The 21,369-nt window shown below is 46.4% G+C and overlaps 1 protein-coding gene across 5 annotated transcripts in view; it reads left to right on the top strand.

Annotated features, from left to right (window-relative positions):
• The window catches only part of LOC149356798 (Golgi-associated plant pathogenesis-related protein 1-like), a 137,176-nt gene that overhangs the window by 59,136 nt on the left and 56,671 nt on the right, over nucleotides 1-21,369 (top strand). For 2 of the 5 annotated variants that reach the window (XM_089584328.1, XM_089584329.1), the window contains 2 exons: nucleotides 11,858-11,988; nucleotides 18,191-18,341. In XM_089584328.1, the coding sequence (XP_089440454.1) occupies nucleotides 18,192-18,341 (150 nt within the window). In that variant the 5' untranslated portion in view covers nucleotides 11,858-11,988; nucleotide 18,191. The remainder of the gene's footprint in view (nucleotides 1-11,857; nucleotides 11,989-18,190; nucleotides 18,342-21,369) is intronic. The other 3 variants (XM_089584330.1, XM_089584327.1, XM_089584332.1) reach the window with 2 other exon arrangements.

Consider the following 21,369-nt stretch of genomic DNA (forward strand, 5'->3'; position numbering starts at 1 on the left):
CCGCCCGGCTAAAACTCTTTTTTTCTCGCGCGCCTCTCCGCTGGTGTATCCGCTCCTCCGCTCCGCTCCGCCCCGCTGGCCGTAAAAACGCTCAGCTAAAACTGCCTATTTTGCACCGACGGCTAGCGCACCGCCACTGCTGATCGAGCGCCCGCGTCCGAATCGACACGCATTTCGCCCTGCAGTGCGCCTGATCTTAGTCGAGTCCGGTCCAAGTGTTACCCCTCCTTCATCGACAGCAGATTGGACCTGCAAGATGACACGGTAACGCGCACTGTGGACGGATTGAAGTAAGTCTCGCACACCAGCTTTCAGCTTCGCTGTGAGGTGCGGCCGGACAATAGGAGTCCAACAGCCTTTCCAAAAATTCGCCCGGGATGATAGTCAGGTCCTTCGGCCACTGCAAATTTTCCGCCATCGCTTTCACAAACGCAACCAGACATGCCACAAGGTGGAAACTGGTGCAAACGCTGTGCAGAGCATATAGCTGCGCGTCTTCTAGCCAAAGGTGCCCAAAATATGGCGCACGGCGCCGACGGAAGTTGCTGGTGATGATGCCTGCCTGTTGCCAGACTGAATTTTCTAAAGGGTCTATTGCTATTAGTGTATGCACTGGGGACGTGCCGCCGACAGGGCACCTCGAGCACGTGAATTATGCGCCTGTCAAGTGGCTGGTCTTGCTCGTGCCGTTCGGTGGCACCACATGATGCGCTACGTGGTTTTTGAGCACGAAGAAGGACCTTCGAAATTTTTTCGCTATGTCATCGTCGAACTCAGAAAGCCACTCGGCGAAAACGTCGCCTGTCATTCTCATGCAACCACTAAACTTACGCCTTGTGGCACACTCGTCAAATAAAAAAAAAATCTCGCACGAATCAGTCACGGATTTGTGTTGTGCATGTAAGCGTATGCGAGAATGTGTCTTCTAAAGCGGTGCGCCTAGCGAGTCTTCGCAGTGACAAACGGCGACCGCCGGTCGCTACCCGCAGATCAAGCTTGTACGCAGAAAACCGGTAACGCGAAGCTTGCTGATAAAATGTTTTGTCGGCATTCCATGCGTCCGTGTTTCTTATTTGTTATATTTATTTATTTATTTATTGGAAATACCTGCAGCGCCCGAAGGCATTATTGCAGGGGGGATGAGGATACATAACAGGAGATTAGGGCGGAAAAAAAAGAGGAAGAAAAAAAAAGCAATACAACAAGGCATGACACAGCAAGTACAAAATGAATGAAATATGAAACAACAAAAAGACATGACGAAAAAAAAAAAAGAAAGCCAACTGCGCACTCATACATCCGACAGCAACGCGCGGAACATAGACTCTGAACGGCACTCAACAATTTCATGGGGCAGGCGATTCCAGTCATGAATGGTAGATGGGAAAAATGCGTTTTGATAAGTGTTAGTTTTGCATTTAATTTCTGTAATCTTCCACCCATGGTCAAGTCTGTTTGACCTGAAATGCGGTGGAAGTAAATAATTTTCTTTATCTATTTTTATTTTTCGGTGAAAAATTTTATACAGCATTTCTAACCGGGAGTTGGTACGGCGTTTCCGTAACAGCTCCCATCCCAGCGTTAGTTTAATGTTAGTAACACTGCTGTTAAAATCATAATTACTTGAAACAAACCGAGCGGCAAAGTTCTGAACACGCTCAAGCATGTCTGTTAAATTTAAAGTAGGGGGGGTGCCAAACAACACAAGCATACTCCAATATTGGCCGAATATAGGTAAAATAAAGAAGCTCTTTAACTTTTAGTGGTGCCATTTTAAAATTTCTTCTTAGAAAATTTAGCATGCCATAAGCTTTAGCAGAAACGTGCTCGACGTGCTCATTCCAGGTGAGATTAGACGAAAAGTAAACGCCGAGGTATTTATAGTTAGTAACTCTGGAAAGTCGGGTAGAATCTAGTTTGTATTCAGCCAAGAAAGGGTGATGCTTGCGCGTGAAAGAAATGAACTGACATTTTATTGGGTTCAGAAACATCTGCCACTTCAAACACCATTGTTGTATGCGGTCCAAGTTGCACTGCAAATGACAAGAATCTGAAGAACTGTTAATAACATGGTAGACAACACAATCGTCAGCATATAAACGTATTTTACAGGTCATATATTTAGAAATGTCATTAATATAAACTAGAAACAGCAGAGGTCCTAAAACAGACCCCTGCGGTACCCCCGAAGATACAGGAACATAATCAGACTGGGACCCATTAATCAATACACGTTGTTTGCGTCCCTGCAGGTAACATTGAAGCCAGTTTAGAAGGGAAGTTGGAATCTTGATCAAAGATAATTTATACAGTAGTAAATCATGAGGTACCAAATCAAACGCTTTCTTGAAATCTAAAAAAATGCAATCCGTTTGTAGACCCTTGTCAAATGATGAAAAAATATCATGGCTAAATTCTAAGAGCTGCGTCGAACACGAGTAACCTGATCTGAAACCATGCTGAGCTTGAGTGAAAAATTCATTTTGTTCCAAATGCTTCATCAATGCGCTATATATTATGTGTTCAAGCGTTTTGCAACTAATACTTGTAAGCGAAATCGGCCTGTAGTTAGCAACTATGTTTTTAGGACCACCCTTATGAATGGGCACCACGTTAGCGTTTTTCCACTGCTGGGATATTATTCCTGTATCTAACGATTTCGAGTATAGAATAACTAAGTAATGAGCAATGCTTTCAGCACAGACCTTCAAGACATGACCGGGAACATCTTCGGGCCCGCTTGCCGAAGACACCTTTATGTTATTCAGCGTGTTTAACACACCGTTGTATGTAACTGTTAGCTCAGGCATTGTCTCTTGCACATGGGCATCCATGACTGGCATTTCATGATGCGAGTTTGCTGCGAAAACAGACTTAAAATAATCATTGAAACAGCATGCCTTATCAAAATCATCAGTTATAGGTTCAGCGCCGTTATTCAGTGCCGGAATACCAACTGATTCACGGCCATTAACTTTAAGAAATTTCCACAGTTCTTTTGGATTACTCTGAATTTTAGCACCTAACTCATTCATGTATCTTTTTTTCGCAGCTTTATTTTCAACTTTTATGTCTCTTCCAAGAGCACGTACCTTTTCAAGAACTTTTGCGTCCCGGTATTTTTTGTACGTGTTTAGGAGACGACGCTTTTTCTTAATCAATAGTTTAGTTTCCCGAGTTACCCACGGCTTGTCCTTGCGCCGCTTAGCTGATATGTTTTTGAAAGGAACATATTTGTCGATGAGCACATCAAGCTTCTGCTTAAATATGTCCCACAGCGCAGTAGCATCGAAACGCTGGCTCATGAATATGAAGTCTTGTAAATAGTTGGCAAGCTCGCTAGATAGTGATGAGTAATCACCTCTATCATAGAAGAAAATTTTCCTGGGGTGCCTGTGTGGCACTGAAGGCTGGGTCATTGGCACGTGTGCAACGACACAGTCGTGGTCACTGATACCTGGGATAATATAACTATCGCGCACAAGTGAATCTCGGTTAGAAAAAAGCAAATCTAGAACAGACGAGGAACCATGGCATGACCTGGTTGGCTCCTTAACAAACTGATACAGGTCGTTTGCAATAATGAGGTCACGGAAATCAACGTACAGCTTTGACAGGTTGGTAAGGACTGGTTTATTGTCAACCCATGTAACTTCAGGCATGTTGAAATCACCTCCAATGATGCAATCGTTGTGTATCTTACTTATGAATTCAGAAAGGGATACAAATACATCTGGATTAGCCCGCATAGGAGAACGATAGAAACAGCCAAGCGTAAGCAGCTGCCCGTTCTCTAAATGTAGATTCCGCCAAACAGATTCTTCGCAGCCATTAAGTTCCGGCAGAGCAGAACAGCGAAGAGTCGAGTGAATGAGCAGGAAAACGCCACCTCCACGTGAGTGTCTATCGCAACGGTAAGCTTCAAAATCTGCTGGAAAGACCTCGGAGCTGTGAATCGAATCGTCCAGCCAGGATTCAGTACGCATGACTACATGCGGTTGGACTGAGGAAATAAGCGTGGCAAAATCATCAGTTTTATTCTTTATGCTACGGCAGTTCACCACCAGTATAGTAAGATCAGATATGGACTGAATCCTGGCAAGACTGCAGTGAATGAGCGGCTGGAACCCATTGCGCAGCTGCCTGGCCTTTAGCTAAGGTTTATGCTCTATAACCTGGTCTTGAAGTGGGTTATAAACGAACCACTTTTTGTTGATAAGCATTTTGTCATAACGAAGTTTGAAAGTAACTTTCTTGGCACGAGCATAGCTTACAAGCTTAGCTCGAGCCACCCGCACCGCCCGGGTGAAATCTTCGCGGATCGCGAAGTCTGTGTCTTTCAATTTATTTCCGCAAGACAAAATGCGTTCCTTGTCTTTAAAGTTGTAGAACCGAATGACTATCGGGCGGTTTTTATCGTCTTGGAACTGGCCAATACGATGTGCACGTTCAATACTTTCTGAATGAACGGGCTCACCCAACTGGTTTAGACAGAAGGCACGAGCCTTCTCTTCAGATTCACTCCATGTCTCTGTAGCCGAGTCAGCCAAACCCAGAAGAACCAGGTTATTTCTTCTTGATCTGTTGTTCGCATCATCAAGCGATGTCTTAAGCTCGGCCAAGTTCCGCGCTAGATCATCAACGGCTTGTGGTTGAGCAGATACACAAGCAGCCTCATTACGTTTTATGACTTCCATATTTTCGAGAGCTGAAACTCTACCCAGAAGACCATCCAGAGATGTATTCATGGCATTTTGGTTCTCTCTTATTGCCTGCAGTTCTTGAAGGAAATTAGTTTGGCCCAGTTCTAAACGCTTAACAACCGCAAAGATCCCAGCGATAGTGGCAGTATCGGTGGTTACACTCAGTGTACTCGATGTACTGTTTGCGGAATCAGGGCCAGGATTGCTTTCAACGTCCCCGGAGAGCATCAGTAAAAACTGACTCAAACCGAACAATACACAGTCTATAAAGGCATGGCACACACGCACGAGACGAAACAGGTCGCTGGGGCACGACACCGCAATAACACAGCGATTAGAACTCCGGTAACAAGAGGCAGGGTACAAATAACTAACCTGGGCGAAGGTGAGCAACTGCACAAAAGAACGAGGGTAGGAGGTGCAGTCTTTGTCAAAAGTATACATCCCAAGGGGTCTGCTTCTTATCCCTGCAGCGCGGCGCCTCCTGCATACTCAGGGACTCTAATTTCCCGAAGGCGGGAGGAACTTAAGTCCTCAACGCTCCCAAGCTTAGGACTGTCAAACGTGCTTAAAAGCCCCACTACATGGCTTAGAAGTAAACCCCTTGGGCTGTATATTATTGACAATGACTGTACGTACACGAACGCGACACCACGGGCGCAGAGCCCAGGGCGGAAGGTGGTTCAGTAGAACGTTGTCGCGGGCTAATTGGTTTCTTTTCGAGGAATACTAGAAATTACGCAAAACGGCGAGAAGGAGGTAAAGAATTGAATTCGACACCACGTACGAAGACACAAAATAAAGCCCAGGGTAGAAAAAATATGCTTTAGTATAACTTTATTGCGGGCTAGTTGGTCGACTTTCAGAAAGGTTAGAAACTGCGCATAAAGACGATGACTGGAGGACAGGTTAGCTGAGTTGGTAGGGCGACTGCTGCGGTGTGTAGTGGTACCGGATTGAAACCCCACACTCGGTGGAACTTTGACTGCAATATTTCTGTGAAAGCTGTATAGCTTCTCTTTTTGAAGTCGTGTGGCTGCGCTTGGGTGGATGCCAATGACTAATTACTTTCTTATTAGAAATCTACACCTTGGGGGACTCACCTAACCATTTGACCAACAGTGTTCCCACTTCAAGTTACTGGCCATTTCGCTCTCGCGTTACCATATGCTAGCTCTCCCTGTTAGCTCGTTTGGTAGATCGACTGCTCCGGTGAGTGGTGGTCCCGGGTTCGAGGCCCGTATGAGGACGAATTTTTATTTAACTATGAAGTCTCCGTAGAAGCTGTAGAGCTTTTCGTTGTAGCCGTATGGCTGCACTTAGGTGGATGCCAGTGAGCAGTTATTGCCTAATTATAGGCGTTAGCAGGTGGCATTACTCGCTTACTCTGAAAGGCACCGACTCACCGCCGCTCTGACAGTCCGTGCGATGGGAAGCAGAACGAGCAGGGACTCGACTCGAGTGAGGCGCTTACGAGAATGGCAAGGCTTCGTTCTCTATGTCCAGACTTGCTCGCCGGGCTGGTGACTCGTATCTCTGTGGCGCACCTGTGCGGGCGGCCTCGGCGATATTAGTGATTTGGACCGCACCCGCAACAAAGGGGTTAGGACTATGGTAGCCGCGTCGTGTCCAGCATGATCTTAGCTACGCGACCTTGCACTAAACGAAATGAAGCGAAGCGCGTTGTTCCTTAGATCGCAGTAGTATATGCGAAGTAGACGAAAGGAAGTACTGCATCAGAGTTCCGATGGTCCGCGTTAGCATACACTGAAATCACGTCGGCGATCGTCTTGTTGAGCCGTTTGGTGAGTCCGTTCGTTTGAGGTTGGTAACCGGTTGTTTTTCTGCGACCTGTGTCTCTCAGGCGCTTAACCTTCTGCGTAAGTGTAATGGTTAGTGCTGTTCCCCTCTCAGTTAAAGCGATCGAGGAGTGCACCGTGATGAAGCATAATGTTTGATATAAAGAATGTAGCAATTTAAGCAGTGGTACCACGGGGAAGATCCTTGGTCTTTCAGTATCGGCTGACATAGTCGGTGACTCCTACAATTTAACAGTTACCCAGCGAGAACTATGGAAATGTGCCGAGTAAGTCCATGCCGACGTGGTGGAATGGGACTTGTGGCCGATCAGTAGGCTGCAGTAGTCCGACTGGTGCAGTAAGCGGTGTCTTGCGACGTTGGCGCTCGTGGCAAGTTCTGACGGAACGCTTCACATTTGCAGCAAGCCTGGACCAGTCGTACTTCTTCCCGTATCCGTGCCAATGTTCGAGAAAAACTGAAGTGACCTGGTCCCCGCTGCTGTGGCTCAGTGGTTACGGCGCTCGGCTCCTGGCCCGAAAGATGCGGGTTTGGATCCCGGCCGCGGCGGCTGAATGTCGATGGAGGCGAAATTACCCGTCAAGACGTTACCCGTCCAAACCCGTCGAAGTTACCCGTCAAAACGTACACTTTGTATTGCGATTCCGTTGAACAAAACACCAAGGCCCAAACTCTGAAACCTTCATGACTGCATAAGGAAGATTCATTGAGGCAAGGCCGACTAATGGCAATTTGAAAGCTTTCTTATTGAAGGGCCCTTATTGAAGACTTGGTGATTCCTCAGAGTAACGCAGCTCGAAACTACCTTCGGGAGTCCTTTCATCGCTCTTAGCCCTGGACGAGCGCTTCATCTCACTGCGGGCCCACGTAGCGCTCGCATGTGGCGATCGCTGACAAGCTGCGAGCGCCGAGTGAACGCGGTCAGAAGATGACGGCAGCTTGGACGGACGCCAGTTCCAGTGTTGCTAGACGACATCAAGATCTGCTCTTGTCTGGTGGCTTATGCGCTTAGTGAACAACACTGGAAGAAAGTGTCCACGCGTCTGCATAAGCGCAATAGCACGGCCGTTTCAGCACGAGCCAAGACGAAGAAGCTCAGTGAGCGCGAACGAAACATAACACTCCAGGCATACGGGTGGACTGGCAGCCATCACATAACTCCTCGGAGCGTGCCTCAGCTCTTATCTTTGGCCGGGAATCTGCATGAGTTAATGTGGAGCCACGTCTACAGCCCTCAAACACTTGCAATTAAAAATTTTCTGACGGACTACTTTTTTTTTGTTAATTAAAGGCATTATCGTAAAACTTGTTATGGGTTCCCTCGAGCCCAGACGTGCGGCATCAGTTCTTCACGTGGAGATGGGTGAGGATGGCTTTCAGAGTAGGCGGCTTTCTTCCACCGGCAATTCGGGGAAAGGAGGCTCCAAGTAAGGTCAGGTCGAAGCGACAGGAGCTTTCTAAGCAGTTTTCGCCTAACATCTGAACTCCGTTTCCAGCTATTTCGTTTCCAGTTGAGTCTGTTGCGACGTCGTTTAAGATTCATTGCACCGCGCATTCGATATGAGGCCTCGGGTGCTTCGTGGGGTCTTAAAGGGACTCAGCGGACGAAATAAAGTTGGCCTGCATCGACCGCGTTCTAAACAAAAAAAAAATCTGAACATGGAGTTTTAAGAGTGAGAAATGATCAAGAAAATGAAATTCAATTAACGCTTCGAGCGATCGTTTCATAGGCGATTACTCCAATGCTTTGTTTTTTTTAACGCATATCTGCTGCCATACTACACCTTTAAGTTCTTGTCTAGAGTCTCCCTCAAAGTCAAAAGTCGAAAACAATCACAGGGAAGAAATATTTCATTTTGAACTGGAAATTTATCAGCAGTAAACGCGCCTTTTGTTGCCGAACGAGCCTGAAAAGAGCCACAAGAAGCTTGTCACCGAGAACAACCAGATGACACCAGTGTCCCTTTAAGAAAAGGCGCCTTGAAAGTGAGGTCTGTATACGAGATGTTCCCCACTGGCCTTCCCTTTCAGTTGGCGGACGATCTGCCCAGATGCGCACGGCCTTCCTGCGACCCGAAAGCACAGCAGAGCTGCGGCGATCAATAGGCGCGCCGCCGAGCGTGAACGTGCACCTGGACACGCACAGCGACCCCAGCCGACCGAGAAGGCGCCAAGGGGAAGGAGGAAGAGAGTACAGGCGACCCGCGTGGGCTGCCCTCGGTTTTTACGCAAAATGCGAAGAATGGGGAAGGAAAGGAAGCTGCGCTGGAAAGGTCAAAGCGCGTCCACTACAAAGCTGCTGGCTCCGTGACCACTTGCTCTCCGGGCGGGAATGGCCAGCATATGTGCTTTCAAGGATTACTGCAGGACGACTCCACCCAATTTTCGTTCACTGTGAAAACAGAAGTTCTCTTTGGCTATCGTGGTATTTGTTCGGCATCAAAAGACGCATTTTCTGTTGAGAGGGTTGGAGTGAAGAACTGAAACTCGTGACGTCGATGATGACAAGGCCTGGCCTCAGATAATCCTGCTACTGACGTCACATTTCCTTAGGAAATACAGCGTGTTGCGGAGATTCCTTTACCTCATTTTTGTCCCCTTTTAGAATATAAAAGTCCATTAGCTGTCTAATTTGTTTCAAGGTCGTCATAATTTTAACGATGCGGGCCAGCCTCCATTGTGCTCGCTATCTCTTATATCTGCGGAGTTATTTTTAGTGCTTTAACAGAGTCAACAGTGACACTGTTTTGATCAGAACGCTGCTTATGCACGACTTACGCAGGGCAGTTGTTTCCCTACCTTTGTTCCGACTTGAGCAAGCACTGTTTTGACCAAAAAGTATTTCCACCTTCTCACGATGGCGTTAATCGGAAATAAGGTAAACTGAATTCCTTTCTCAAATCTGTTCTAAGGACGCTGCATAGGCTGAAGTAGAAAAAATACACTATTTTTGGTTTAAAGTTTCATAAAAAGGGGTTTTTGTGATGGGACGGAGCTGATGACGTCGCCGCATCTGGATCCAATGGGGTCGTCTGCCATCTCCTTGTGCGCCATCGCCGGATGCGGCCGCTGGCCTCCTCCCCGTGGAAGAGAGAGCGTTTGCACCGGCTGAGCAAAACGTCCCTGACGCCCAGGGTGGTCGGTGCCTCCACGATATACCCTCGCCGGCGCACAAAGGCATGAAACCCGTGTCGGCCCTTCCGGTTTGTACTCATGAAATATTTAGATTAAGTCCGGTTGCGTCTGCATGGATGGATGGATGAACGGAACGGATAGATAGTTGGGACGGACGGATGGATGACCGGACGGACGAACGGACAGATGAATGACCGGATGGACAGACGTACAGACGGATGGATAACCGGACAGGCGGATGGATGGATGAATGGCCGGACGAGCGGAAGTGCGCACAGTTGAATGACCGGACGGACTTATGGACGGATGGATGGATCGATGACTGGACGGCCGTACGTACGGATGGATGACCGGACGGAAGTATGGACGGATGAATGACCGGACGAGCGGATGTACGGACGGATGGATGACCGGACGGACGGACGTATGTACGGATGAATGACCGGACGGACGGGCGTACGGACGGATGAATGACCGGACGGACGGACGTACGGACGGATGAATGACCGGACGAACGTATTGGCGGATTAATGACCGGACGGACTTACGGACGAATAGATGGATGACTGGACGGACGGACGTACGGACGGATGGATGACCGGACGAGCGGATGTACGGACGGATGGATGACCGGACGAACGTACTGACGGATTAATGACCGGACGAGCGGATGTACGGACGGATGGATGACCGGACGAACGTACTGACGGATTAAAGACCGGACGGACTTACGGACGGACGGATGGATGATCGGACGGATAGACGTAAGTACGGATGAATGACCAGACGGACGGACGGACTGATGGATAGATGACCGGATGGACGGGCGTACGGACGGATGAATTACCGGACGGACGGGCGGACGGACGGATGGATGTCCCAACGGACGTGCGGACAGATGAATGACCGGACGAGCGGACGAACGTACTGACGAATTAATGACCGGACGGACTTACGGACGGACGGATGGATGACCGGATGGACGGACGGACTGATGGATATATGACCGGACGGATGAATTACCGGACGTACGGACGGATGGATGACCGGACGGACGGGTGGACGGACGGATGGATGTCCCAACGGACGTACGGACAGATGAATGACCGGACGAGCGAATGTACGGACGGATGGATGACCGGACGAACGTACTGACGGATTAATAACCGGACGGACTTACGGACGGACGGATGGATGACCGGACGGACGAACGTACAGACGGATGAATGCCCGGATGGATGACCGGACGGACGTACGGACGGATGGATGTCCGGACGGACGTACGGACGGATGAATGACCAGACGGGCGGACGTACCGACGGATGGATGACCGGACGGGTGGGCGGACGGATGGATGGATTACCGGACGGGCGTATAGATAGATGACCGCACGGATGGATGGATCGATGGACGGATAGATGGAGGACGGGCGGATGGTTGCGTGGACTTTTATTTACGCCAGCATAGGTAAAATGCAGTAATTAGTAGTATAAACAACGTACCATGCGAAATTCAATGGCTTTTAGGTTCCTTATTTTATGGCAACAATAACAAACTGTGTGTACTTCCCGCGTTTTGTGAGAGGGCTTTTTGTCACTGAAATTCACTCGAACAGCTCTCTGCGAATGCGCAGCATTGCTTAAGCAATGGATGCGAATAGGCGCGTTGTCTGCTGCAATGGCGGCAAGTTCAAATCACGTGCTTGAGCATTCGGGCCAAATTTTCGCGCGGTAGTACTTGTGCATTCGTGCCAGATTTGGTCGTGACCTTATGGCTATGGATTTAAAAACAAGAACGTTGGGCTAGTTCGTGCTGGGACACTGCCTGTGACACATTAGCTAGCGCGAATAAAACAGCGGACAGAGATAGAGAAACAAATGGGATACACAACAACTGAAGTTTAATACACATTCAAGAAAAGATCTAAATTCGCCAAATCATATCTGCGAATCTGCAAGAAACTTTGTAAAGGTTTTCTTTTTTACCGGAATAGCAAGTAATTACAAATATCACAGCAAGGTGTCACAAGTGTTTTTTGCCATGTATGACAACCCTTTTCTAGTGAGGGCAATGAAGGACTGTTTACGGCAAAAAGCTTCAAATATCTCTCTGTCAGCCTGCTTTGTGGAGCCGCTTCAGCACTCAAATGCGCTGAAAAAGAGTGGTGCACTTCTTTTTCACCTTTTTTGATGATTTTGCAGTTGCCGCAAAGGACAGCCAAATGGCCTGCAGCCATCAGAGCACAAAGTGTTGTCCTGTGCTTCCTGAGTCTTTCAGTGAAGCACTGGCCCGACTGGCCTATAGGACACTTTCCACAGGAAAGTGGAATAAGGTAAACCACTCCAACGCTGCAGTTTACAAACTGCGTTGCGTGCCTAATACAGCAGGTGCCACTTGGCAGGTGCTATTAACCATTCGGCACATCCTTGACATCTTTAGCGGTGCCGAAAAAACGACCCGAACGCTGCTCTCCCGCCACCTTCTTGAGGCGTTGGGACAAGTGCATGTAATGCACAGCGACGGGACGTCCCTGGGAAGTGGGACTACTATACTCTGTTGTTTTGTGCCCATGTCTGTCCTCTATAATCAGGCTCTCGGCGACGGACGTGAGCTTGCTATCTGTAAATCCGGCGCCGCGCAGGCGCAGAACCTGCTGCTGACTCAAGTTCACATCGCGAACACAAGATATCTGAAGTGCGGTTCTTAAGGAGCTCAAAGCTATTCTTCTCTTGACTACTTCCGAATGGGCTGAATTGTAGTTAGAATTGGCTTCTTTCGAGCGAGGAAAATGTGTCCAGCATAGAGAACTAGTAATAAAGCTGATGTTTTATTACTATTAAGGTCACGGTATTGCAAGGAACCCTAAACAGGAATCTTACGGATATTTTTCAAACCCTTTCCACACTCTTAAAAGAGGTTAGAAATACTCTCTACACTGCCTTCTCTTCCCTGAGGCGCCACTCCTTCCAACAAAACAAGATAATCATCCACATGTCTAAAAATCTTTGTGACGAAAGTCTTGTCACGGCGCGAAGAGATTTCTTAGTCAGCAGCAGCTAAAAAGAAGTGCACTTAAAACAGGCGCAATGCAAGAACCAATACAAATACCTTGCCTTTGCACGTTATCGCCATCGTTGAAATCCAGAAGAGTAGAAGAAAGGTAAAAGCTACGTAATTCCACGAAGTTGTCATTAGATAAGCCTGACGAAGTCTCGAAGGTGACTGGGCCTTGGGTTTCAATGCACTCTTTTACAGGAGTACAGAGTTCGCTCTCAGGCATGGAGTAGAAAAGTTCCTCCACATCCACCGAAAAGGCATAAAACATGTCAGCATCGAGCTCAAGTGTGGAAAGGAAGTCAATGACCTCATTGGAGTTTCTTGCAAGAAGGGGTCTTCCGAAGACAACAGGTTAAGGCGCTTTTGCAGGAACTTTGAGAGTTCACCCTGCCAGCAGTCTTGCTCAGTGACGATTACCCTTAGAGGTACCCTCTCGTTATGCGTCTGGATAGAGAAAAACAAACTTAGCTTGTCTCTTTGAGCACCTGTTACACTTTTCCTCAGGCTGTCCAAGTTCTTTTCATTACACAATGCTAGGGCTCTTTTCTTAGCTTTGGCGGGAACACACTTTGCTCAGTCGAAAGTTTTACAAACAGCTGCGCAGATGTTTTTGCTGAATATATGCCTAGGCATAACCACAAAACTCCTTCTTCATCAGAAACGAGCAACGTGCGTTCCTTCTCTTTCAGATATTCTACCGTAGCTTTTGCCGCCGAAGTTGGACCAGATTTTTGTGTTTTTGAAGGGAGGCAATCGACGGTTTCCGAGACACACACGTTGCTCTTTTCGTTACTATAGTACGGCTCGCTATACTCCTCACTATACCTACAAGAGAAACAGGAGTCTCCTCCGGTTCAATGCAAAACTTTCGCCAGAGTTTTAACACACCTTCTACTTTATGAGGTAGCCCTTGCTGTTCAATGCCAGCTAGCTGTGCAGTAATGGCGGGCACTTTTCTAGTAGAATTTTTGCAAGATATTAGGGTCGGCAGGCATTGCTCCCACCGAAATCCGCACATATTTGAAGCCTCACGGGTTCTTGTCCTCAGCACCACTTCCCAGTCATATTGTGGACTCACTTGCGACGAATTGACGACACGTAGGCATGCATGAAATTATTTTATCTGGACGTACAGTCTTTGCCAAAAGTAACCCGGCACAGGTGGTTTGTTTCTCAGCCGCGTAGCGAAGCACTCATGGCAGCCCTTAAGCTATGAATCTGTAAAGAGTCAGGTGAGCCCTTGTCCTCAATTTCTGACACCTTTCGGTCCTAAAGGGTGCCATAAATGCTCCGTTATGCGGTTGAGAAGCAAAAACCTGTTGCTCGATTACTTTTGGCAAAGACTGTACTTTATGCATTATCTTGCAATAGCTTGACGGTGCACAATCTTGCCGATGCGTCGTGCATGTTGAAACGAAGGCCCCCAAGAAGCAAACAAGGCTTGAACTTCCAAAGGCACCAGGCGGTTGTTGAGCTCGAAGGTGACGATCCAGGCTCGGCACGTTGGGATGGCAATCAGCTCACAAAGGTTGCAGAAGGGTCACAAGAAAGGAGGTGGGAAAGGGTAACATGGCCCAATGTACTAGAAAGGATAGCGACTAAACAAGAAAGGTGTTCTATAGTTGGTGCTGGGACACTGGCTGCGACTTGTTAGCTAGCGCGAATAAAACACCGGACACAGACAGAGAAATAGACGTGACACACGCAAGACATCAACTGAAGTTTTATAGACACCCAAGAAAAGATTCTCATTTCCCGAAATCACATCTGTGTATGCGCAAGAAACTCAACTTTGTAAAGATTTCATTTCTTACCGGAACAGCAAGCAATCGCAAAAATCACAGCAAGGAGACGCGTGTTTTTTGCGTGCATGCTTTGTTTTTCAGCGGCCGCAGGGCACTTTATAAATCGACCTTGTGATAACCCAGGCATTTGTTTCTGCCCCTTAAACTAAGAATTATGAGGTTTTACTAGCCATCATATTAATTTTTGTTGCCGGTTTTTTCCTTTTGTGGATTTCATTTTGCATGTACTCATTACAGGTTGGATATTGTTAGGCTATCGTTAGGCATAAATTTCTGCGCAAGTAATATCTCTTATGCGATGCTAAGGCAGTCCAGTTTGTTTATTTAAGCTGCAAATAGCATAGTCTGTTTTGAAAAATTAAGGCAACATTTGCTGCTCATTTTCCTAAATATATTTTTATTACTGAACAGACATTCGATGCGATATTCGAAGCCATTTTATCCTTCATATTCGTATTAGATTCGTATTCGGAAATGTCAGTATTCGTAATCACCTAGTAGAGACATAAAACATCTATATGTTTTTGAAAGTTACTTTATGCAATTTGCAAACCGAGTCGCCCGAAAAATTTTGAAGGTTTATTAATCTGTCGGCTAAATCCAGACCAGTTCTAGGCGGCATTATCACGGGACTAGGTGTATTGAACCTCTTCCTTAACATTAAAACAAAAAAATGCAAGGACCCGGCGGCATCCGAAATGAGTTCCTATACCGATACGCCGAATGGAATTCAAAATATGTTACTCTTATTTTCCAGTCCTTAATCAGCAATGGCTTGTTTCCTTGTGCTTGGTAGCTGGCAAAAGTTATGCCGATATTTAAAAGCGGCAAAACAGTAGACGAAGCTAATTATCGTCCAGTCTCACTCATAAGTACTTGCTGTAAAGTACTCGAGCGCACATAGTATCAAATCACCTCCAGTTTTACCTGCACAATTATAATTTTTTTACCTAGAATCCAGCATGGCTTCCAGAAAGGTTTATCTGCAACCACTCAGCTGATTGAATTAATACATAACCTTTCCAAAATACTCAACTGATGTGGCCAGATATTATTTTTATGAAATTTTCTAGGGTCTTTGATAAAGTATCACACGCATAGTTAATATAAAAAATTATGGCTGCATTTAGGAACAAGTACGTCACAAAGTGGTTCGTCTCATATTTCCAAGGCCGCGAGAGGTATGTTCAGTCAGGAGAAAGTAAATATACCCTCTCTTGCATAGCCTCAGGGGTCCCCCAAGGCTGTGTTCTGGGCCCTTTGTTATTTCTTTTTTATTAAAGATCTCCCTGAAAACATTGATGTACCAGCCAGACTTTTTGCAGACGAATGCATAATTTATAACACCATCAAAACACAAAAGGATCAGGCAAAACTAAACTAGAACTTTAAAAAGTAAAAAAAAAATGTGCGGTGAACGGCAAACGGTCCTAAACCCGACGAAGCCGCTTCTTATGTCAGTAACTAGGAAAAAAATAACCTCAATTTTGCCTATAACATATAAAACCAGCAATCCGAAATACAATTCAACATGAGTGCTTCGGCCTTATATCTACGCCCGGTCTTCGATGGAGCGCACAGATATATTTTAAGTGCTCGAAAGGCGGAACATATATCATGCAACCCCTCAAATAAAATGACTAGCATATAAAACATTGATTAGACCGATAATATTATACGCGAAGCCTTTCTGAGACCAATACACGAAAAATGATTGCTCAAAGGTGGAAAAGGTGCAGCGACTGGCTGCTATATTCATAGTTAATAAATACCTACATTATGTCTCACTTTCGATCTCAGTTCACAGGGTGGTCTTGGGTTTCCGTCATTAGAGTCGCAAACAAAGCACGAAAGGCTAAAGTACTTGAACCTAATTATACACAATCTGGTTAATATCGACAAATCCCAATGTTTTTGACATTCGGTCTAACGACACATCACGGCACTGTCATTCGATGTTTATTCCATCTCCTTCTCTTCGCGCTGGTCGTTTCAAGTAAAGTTTTTTTTCCCGAAGAGCGACAAGTGAGTGGAATTCCGTATCTAACGCTGCTGTCGACGTCCGTCGAAGCCTTCCTAAAAATAATCACCGACGTTCTTGTTTTTCCCAGCTAATGAGTTCGTTTCATTTTTGAAGTCATCCAGCATTCATACTGTCGTGATCAAGGAATGTTAGCAAGTGTGTCCGCGTTTCGGCGTCACTAGTTAAAAAAAAAAAAACTACGTCGAAGCGTTGTTAACAGTATGTATTGTTTGCATATCTATTTTTAATGCTTCCATTAGGGTGTATAACTGGTTCTTACATTTTTCTTATTGTTTCCACTCCTGTAAAAGCCCCACAAAGGGCGGGCAATATCCGTAAATAACTAATGAATGAATGGTTAGGCCAAGGTATCCGTAAGATGACACGGGCTGAAATGGAGTGTTATTGAGTGTGTACACCGGGGAACGTTACCCTTGTCGAGAGACAGGCATTATTTTACATTTCTTAACGTTGAGTTCTATATGCCATTTCGTGCACGTTACTTACATCGGACACAAGTGCAGAATTAGTATATCATCATCATTCAGAACTTCGCTTTAACTAGCACAGTCGTCAGCGTATAAGTGGATGCAAGAGACGCAACTTGGAAAATTGTTAAAATATCAGAAAAAAATGACCCTAAAGTGCAGCCTTGGGGCACGTCTGGTGTTACTTCAGTTGAGGGATAATTGCGACGGTCAAAACAGGCATACTAAGAGCGATTAACGAGAAAATAGTCGAAAATGCATCATTCTTGAGCATACAGCATCATTGTTTCGTGGACAGAATTGTTAAGGCACAAGATATCAGTGTGTTTAAAGTTTTTGCACTTATAAAAGTGCTCTTAAATTTAGTTTAGATATATATTTTTATTTTGTGCATCAAAAACCTTTTGAGAAACTACTGCTTTTTTCACCAGCAGACTTCGTTGGTCATCGCCACGAGCTAATTACGGTAGAAAGACCACTCAGTATAGGTTACCAGCAACACTAAATCATTGTGATAACAAAAAATGAGCTGCTCATATAAACACTACATGCCGCTGCCACTACCCAAAGAATTCGTGTATTATCTCGATTCTGTTATTTTCCGTGTTTCTGAAGATGCATATTTTTTCCGCCATTTTTTCTCATCGCAAAGAATCAATCTACTTTTTGTATTCGCGTGCAACGTATTGCACGTCACTGTTGATGGGTGACTGAAGGTGAATCAAGCTGGAGTGAAGCTGCCTTTTATTCAGTCACTGTTTTTCGCTGTACTTTGACTGATATAATGATTGCTTGCTTTCTTGGTTGCTTGACTGATTGATTGTTCGATCGATTGACTGAATGACTCAAGACGTAACTCTTAAATTCGTTTAACGGTCGTGTTGTATTGAGTAACGATGGTTTGGGTAAGTGCAAATCATGCGCCACTTTCTTTTGAACGAGCAGAATGAGTTTAAATATATTCGGTGGTCATGGCCTAACTCAGTGCATAGTAGTTTTTGTGAACTGAAAATAAGGTACGATAGATTTGAAGTTTTGCTCGACTTGGGAGAAAACGATGGCTCCTTGACCTGAGCGCCCATCACTGACAGCAGTATTTTTGATTATGACTCCCACCTAGTCTCGTTCCTCATAGCCCACTAAATTTCCTTTCCCTGACAGCATGGAGTACTTCCTGGAAAAGCTGCGAATGGCCCGTTCTCCCAGGGACGATGAAACTCCTCCGCCGTCGCCGTACGCGGACCAGGAGAGGAGGCCGTCGAGGGACTTGGGCTGCCATCTTCACTACCCTTCGCCGACCTTCATCTACAGGGTGAGAGCGCGGCGCGCGTCAATTCGTTTGCTGCACCTTCATACTTGACAGCGTTCAGAGACACGAAGATAGGGTTGCAAACACGGACAAGCGCTAAACTGTGAAAGAAAATAGCCTATCTCGTCTCCCACGATTTGGGAAACTTCCCCGTCGAGCTAGAAACACGCGCTTAGCTAAACTAAGCGTTTATTTCGAAGGCACGCGTTTCACGCAGTTATATCGCCACACTCACCACAGATGTTTCGATATTCTACCATCACGAAAGCACGCCTTCATTTCCGCATATTTCGTTCAGCGTCGCTCGTGGGACGCCGGTAGGCCCGCAGCAGTGAATACCAGGAAGGCGCCGAGAGGTGCGCAATTAAAAAAATGGCTGAGGCTTAGCTAAGGTTAAGCCTAGTCAGATGCGAAGCATATTGATGGCTAGGCTTGGTAATACATGGCTTTCCTTGGCTGACGTTCATCCCGCTCTTCATCGGTCTCTGTGGCACGCTGAAGCTTTCGCTTCTCGTTCAAATCAGCCCTGCTTCTAGGCGGCATCCCAACACCTGGCCGCCTCGTAAGTGCCCGGAGAGCGAGGCAAGCTCAGCTTTATACCGCTGCTGTAGCGTCACGTGGTCAGCTGCAGCGCCTCTGATGTGGAGCCTCCACCGCCGCGGCCGATCGCGCGAGCCGGCAGCCCATCTCTCCTCTGCTGTGAGGTCATGTTGTCACGTGGTCAGCCGCCACGCCTCTGATGTGGAGCCTCCACCGCCGCGGCCGACCGCGCGAGCCGGCAGCCCATCGCTCCTCTGCTGTGACGTCATGTTGTCACGTGGTGTCACGTGGTCACGCTAAAGGTCAATGGTAGCTCCACCGCCGCGCTCGACGGGCTGTAGTGTAGCTCTAGTAATATGCTTTGCATAAAAAATCCGTGTCTGGAAAAAAAAATAATTATAATCGCGAATCCACCTGTGAGACAGCTTGCATAGTTATTTAGAGGTCGAAAGGAGCGGAAAAAAAGGGCTGACTGGCACGCTCAAACGCTAGACTCGGAGCGGCACAGGGCATCGGCCCAATGTTGAAAATTTGTTGCCAAGGGCAGGTCCTATAAGTGAGCAGCGCCGGCACTGTATTTCCAATGTAGGCAATGACTCTCTCTACCAGTTGAAATGATGGCCCGACCTCGCCTATGAGTCCCCTATGTGGACAACGCCGTTATCTGTAGGTTGCCCTAATGAACCAACTTGTCCGCTGTTCTGCCAGTATTGGCACAGCCTCTTCATCACACGCCTAACAATTGCCTTAGTTGACCATTATTTTCTGCATATTAAGGCGAAAACCTTGCTTGGCTCGTGGGTGGCGTGGACGGAAGTTGTAGACAGAGGCTGTCCGCAAAAGTGTCCGCACTTGTATAGTAATTAAAGTATTAAGGAAATAAAATTGGGGTGTAGGTGGGATCGAATCCGGGCCGCCGGCGTGCGAGACGGCGACGCTGCCACGACACTTTTTTTTCGAACATGGTATTTACTACACGAGGTTACGTATGGACAGAAAGCGGATACATACAGATTATTTGCAAAGTGCGAAGTTAGTGACAGCACTCCACTAGCTTGACTGAAAGCAACACAGCGGAAACCCAGGCAAAGAGAGACACCGCATCAACAGTGGAAACCAGTCTGGTAGCAAGTCCTTTTCAACATACATGTCCTTGAATTGGAGCATTATTCGACTGAAATGACTTCTGGCTGAGCGAATCCCATCGGCAACATGTGGTTGTCTTTCTTCTAGGTTCTTCTGATTTATCTGCTATCTAAAAATATCTATTTTCTCTCAAAAATAAAGTAAAACTAGACAAGAAAAAAATGGCCGTAGCTTAACTCAGTTATGCCTGGATATGCGTAGCGAAACAACAGGTTCAGGGTTGCGGTACAGCATGCACGTTTTCTCCAGGCTTCATTATGAAGTCCAGTGAGGAAAAACATGTCATATCGCTTGTAATCAGGTTGAGTAGGCGCCTGGTAACGTACACTGTAGGAATATAAAATAAAGACTTCCTTTAGCGTCTTCTGGAACACATCCCAAAACAAAATGGCATCCTTGGTGAGAGCTTCGGTGTGTAATTTGTAGAAAATTGCTTTGGTGCAAGGAGGGATCGGCATCTTGCACACTCGCGTTAATACATTATTACCCTTAGGGCCAAAGTACACAGAACGATAAAATGGCGGCAGTAAAAGCATCGCTATCAAATCTCTGTACATACTATTACGCGAAACAGAAAATAAGTACTAGTTAGAGAATCGAACTGTCAAAAAGCCCAGAGAAGCACAAACTTCCTGCATAAAGTTGAGTAAAGAGGATCGCTCAGTAAAATTTTAAGAAACCACTAAGTTTGGAGACAGGAACATGACACTTGGACGTTTGAGGCTGACTAAAGGCGTGTGTAGTGAATGCACAATCCTTAAAAACGTATCTTCCAGATATGAACTGAGGCCTACGTGAGTAATTGTGAGCATGTTAATTACAGATGTCGAATTGAAGCGAGTAATAAATTCCCTCCGTTTCCGGTAAATTTCCTCCGTGCTTGGCTTGCAGGCGTAACGCCATTGGGCGGCACTCACTGAAAATCCCCCTCGCTATGTACGGCACTGGCCCAGCAGATGACGTTGGTAGCGGATCACACACAGCTTTCGCATTTTAGCACGTAAGGAGACTTAAGTGCACCTCATAATTTATGGCAGTGACACTCCGTTACATTTCCAGTAATAGTCCTTGTTGTCCATTATGCCACTCATACTGCTGTCGCCACTCCGTTCACAGCCAACAATGGCCCTCGGTGTCCAATGTTTCCATAAAAATGGCAGCGCCATTTGTACAGGCTGGCTAAAATGGTCCACGGGTGTTTCCCGCAATTTGAACCAAGCATTTAAAGAAAGTGGCGTCCTGGAGCTTGGTGAAAGCAATAAATATTGTTTCTCTTCGTGTGGCGCTCGTCAGAGCACTTTCTGAGTATTTTTAGTTAAGAATAATTATGTAATTTTTCTGATAT

The sequence above is a fragment of the Amblyomma mixtum genome, chromosome 3, assembly GCF_055824585.1.
Source record: "Amblyomma mixtum isolate Tamu chromosome 3, ASM5582458v1, whole genome shotgun sequence".
Lineage (NCBI taxonomy): Eukaryota > Metazoa > Arthropoda > Arachnida > Ixodida > Ixodidae > Amblyomma > Amblyomma mixtum.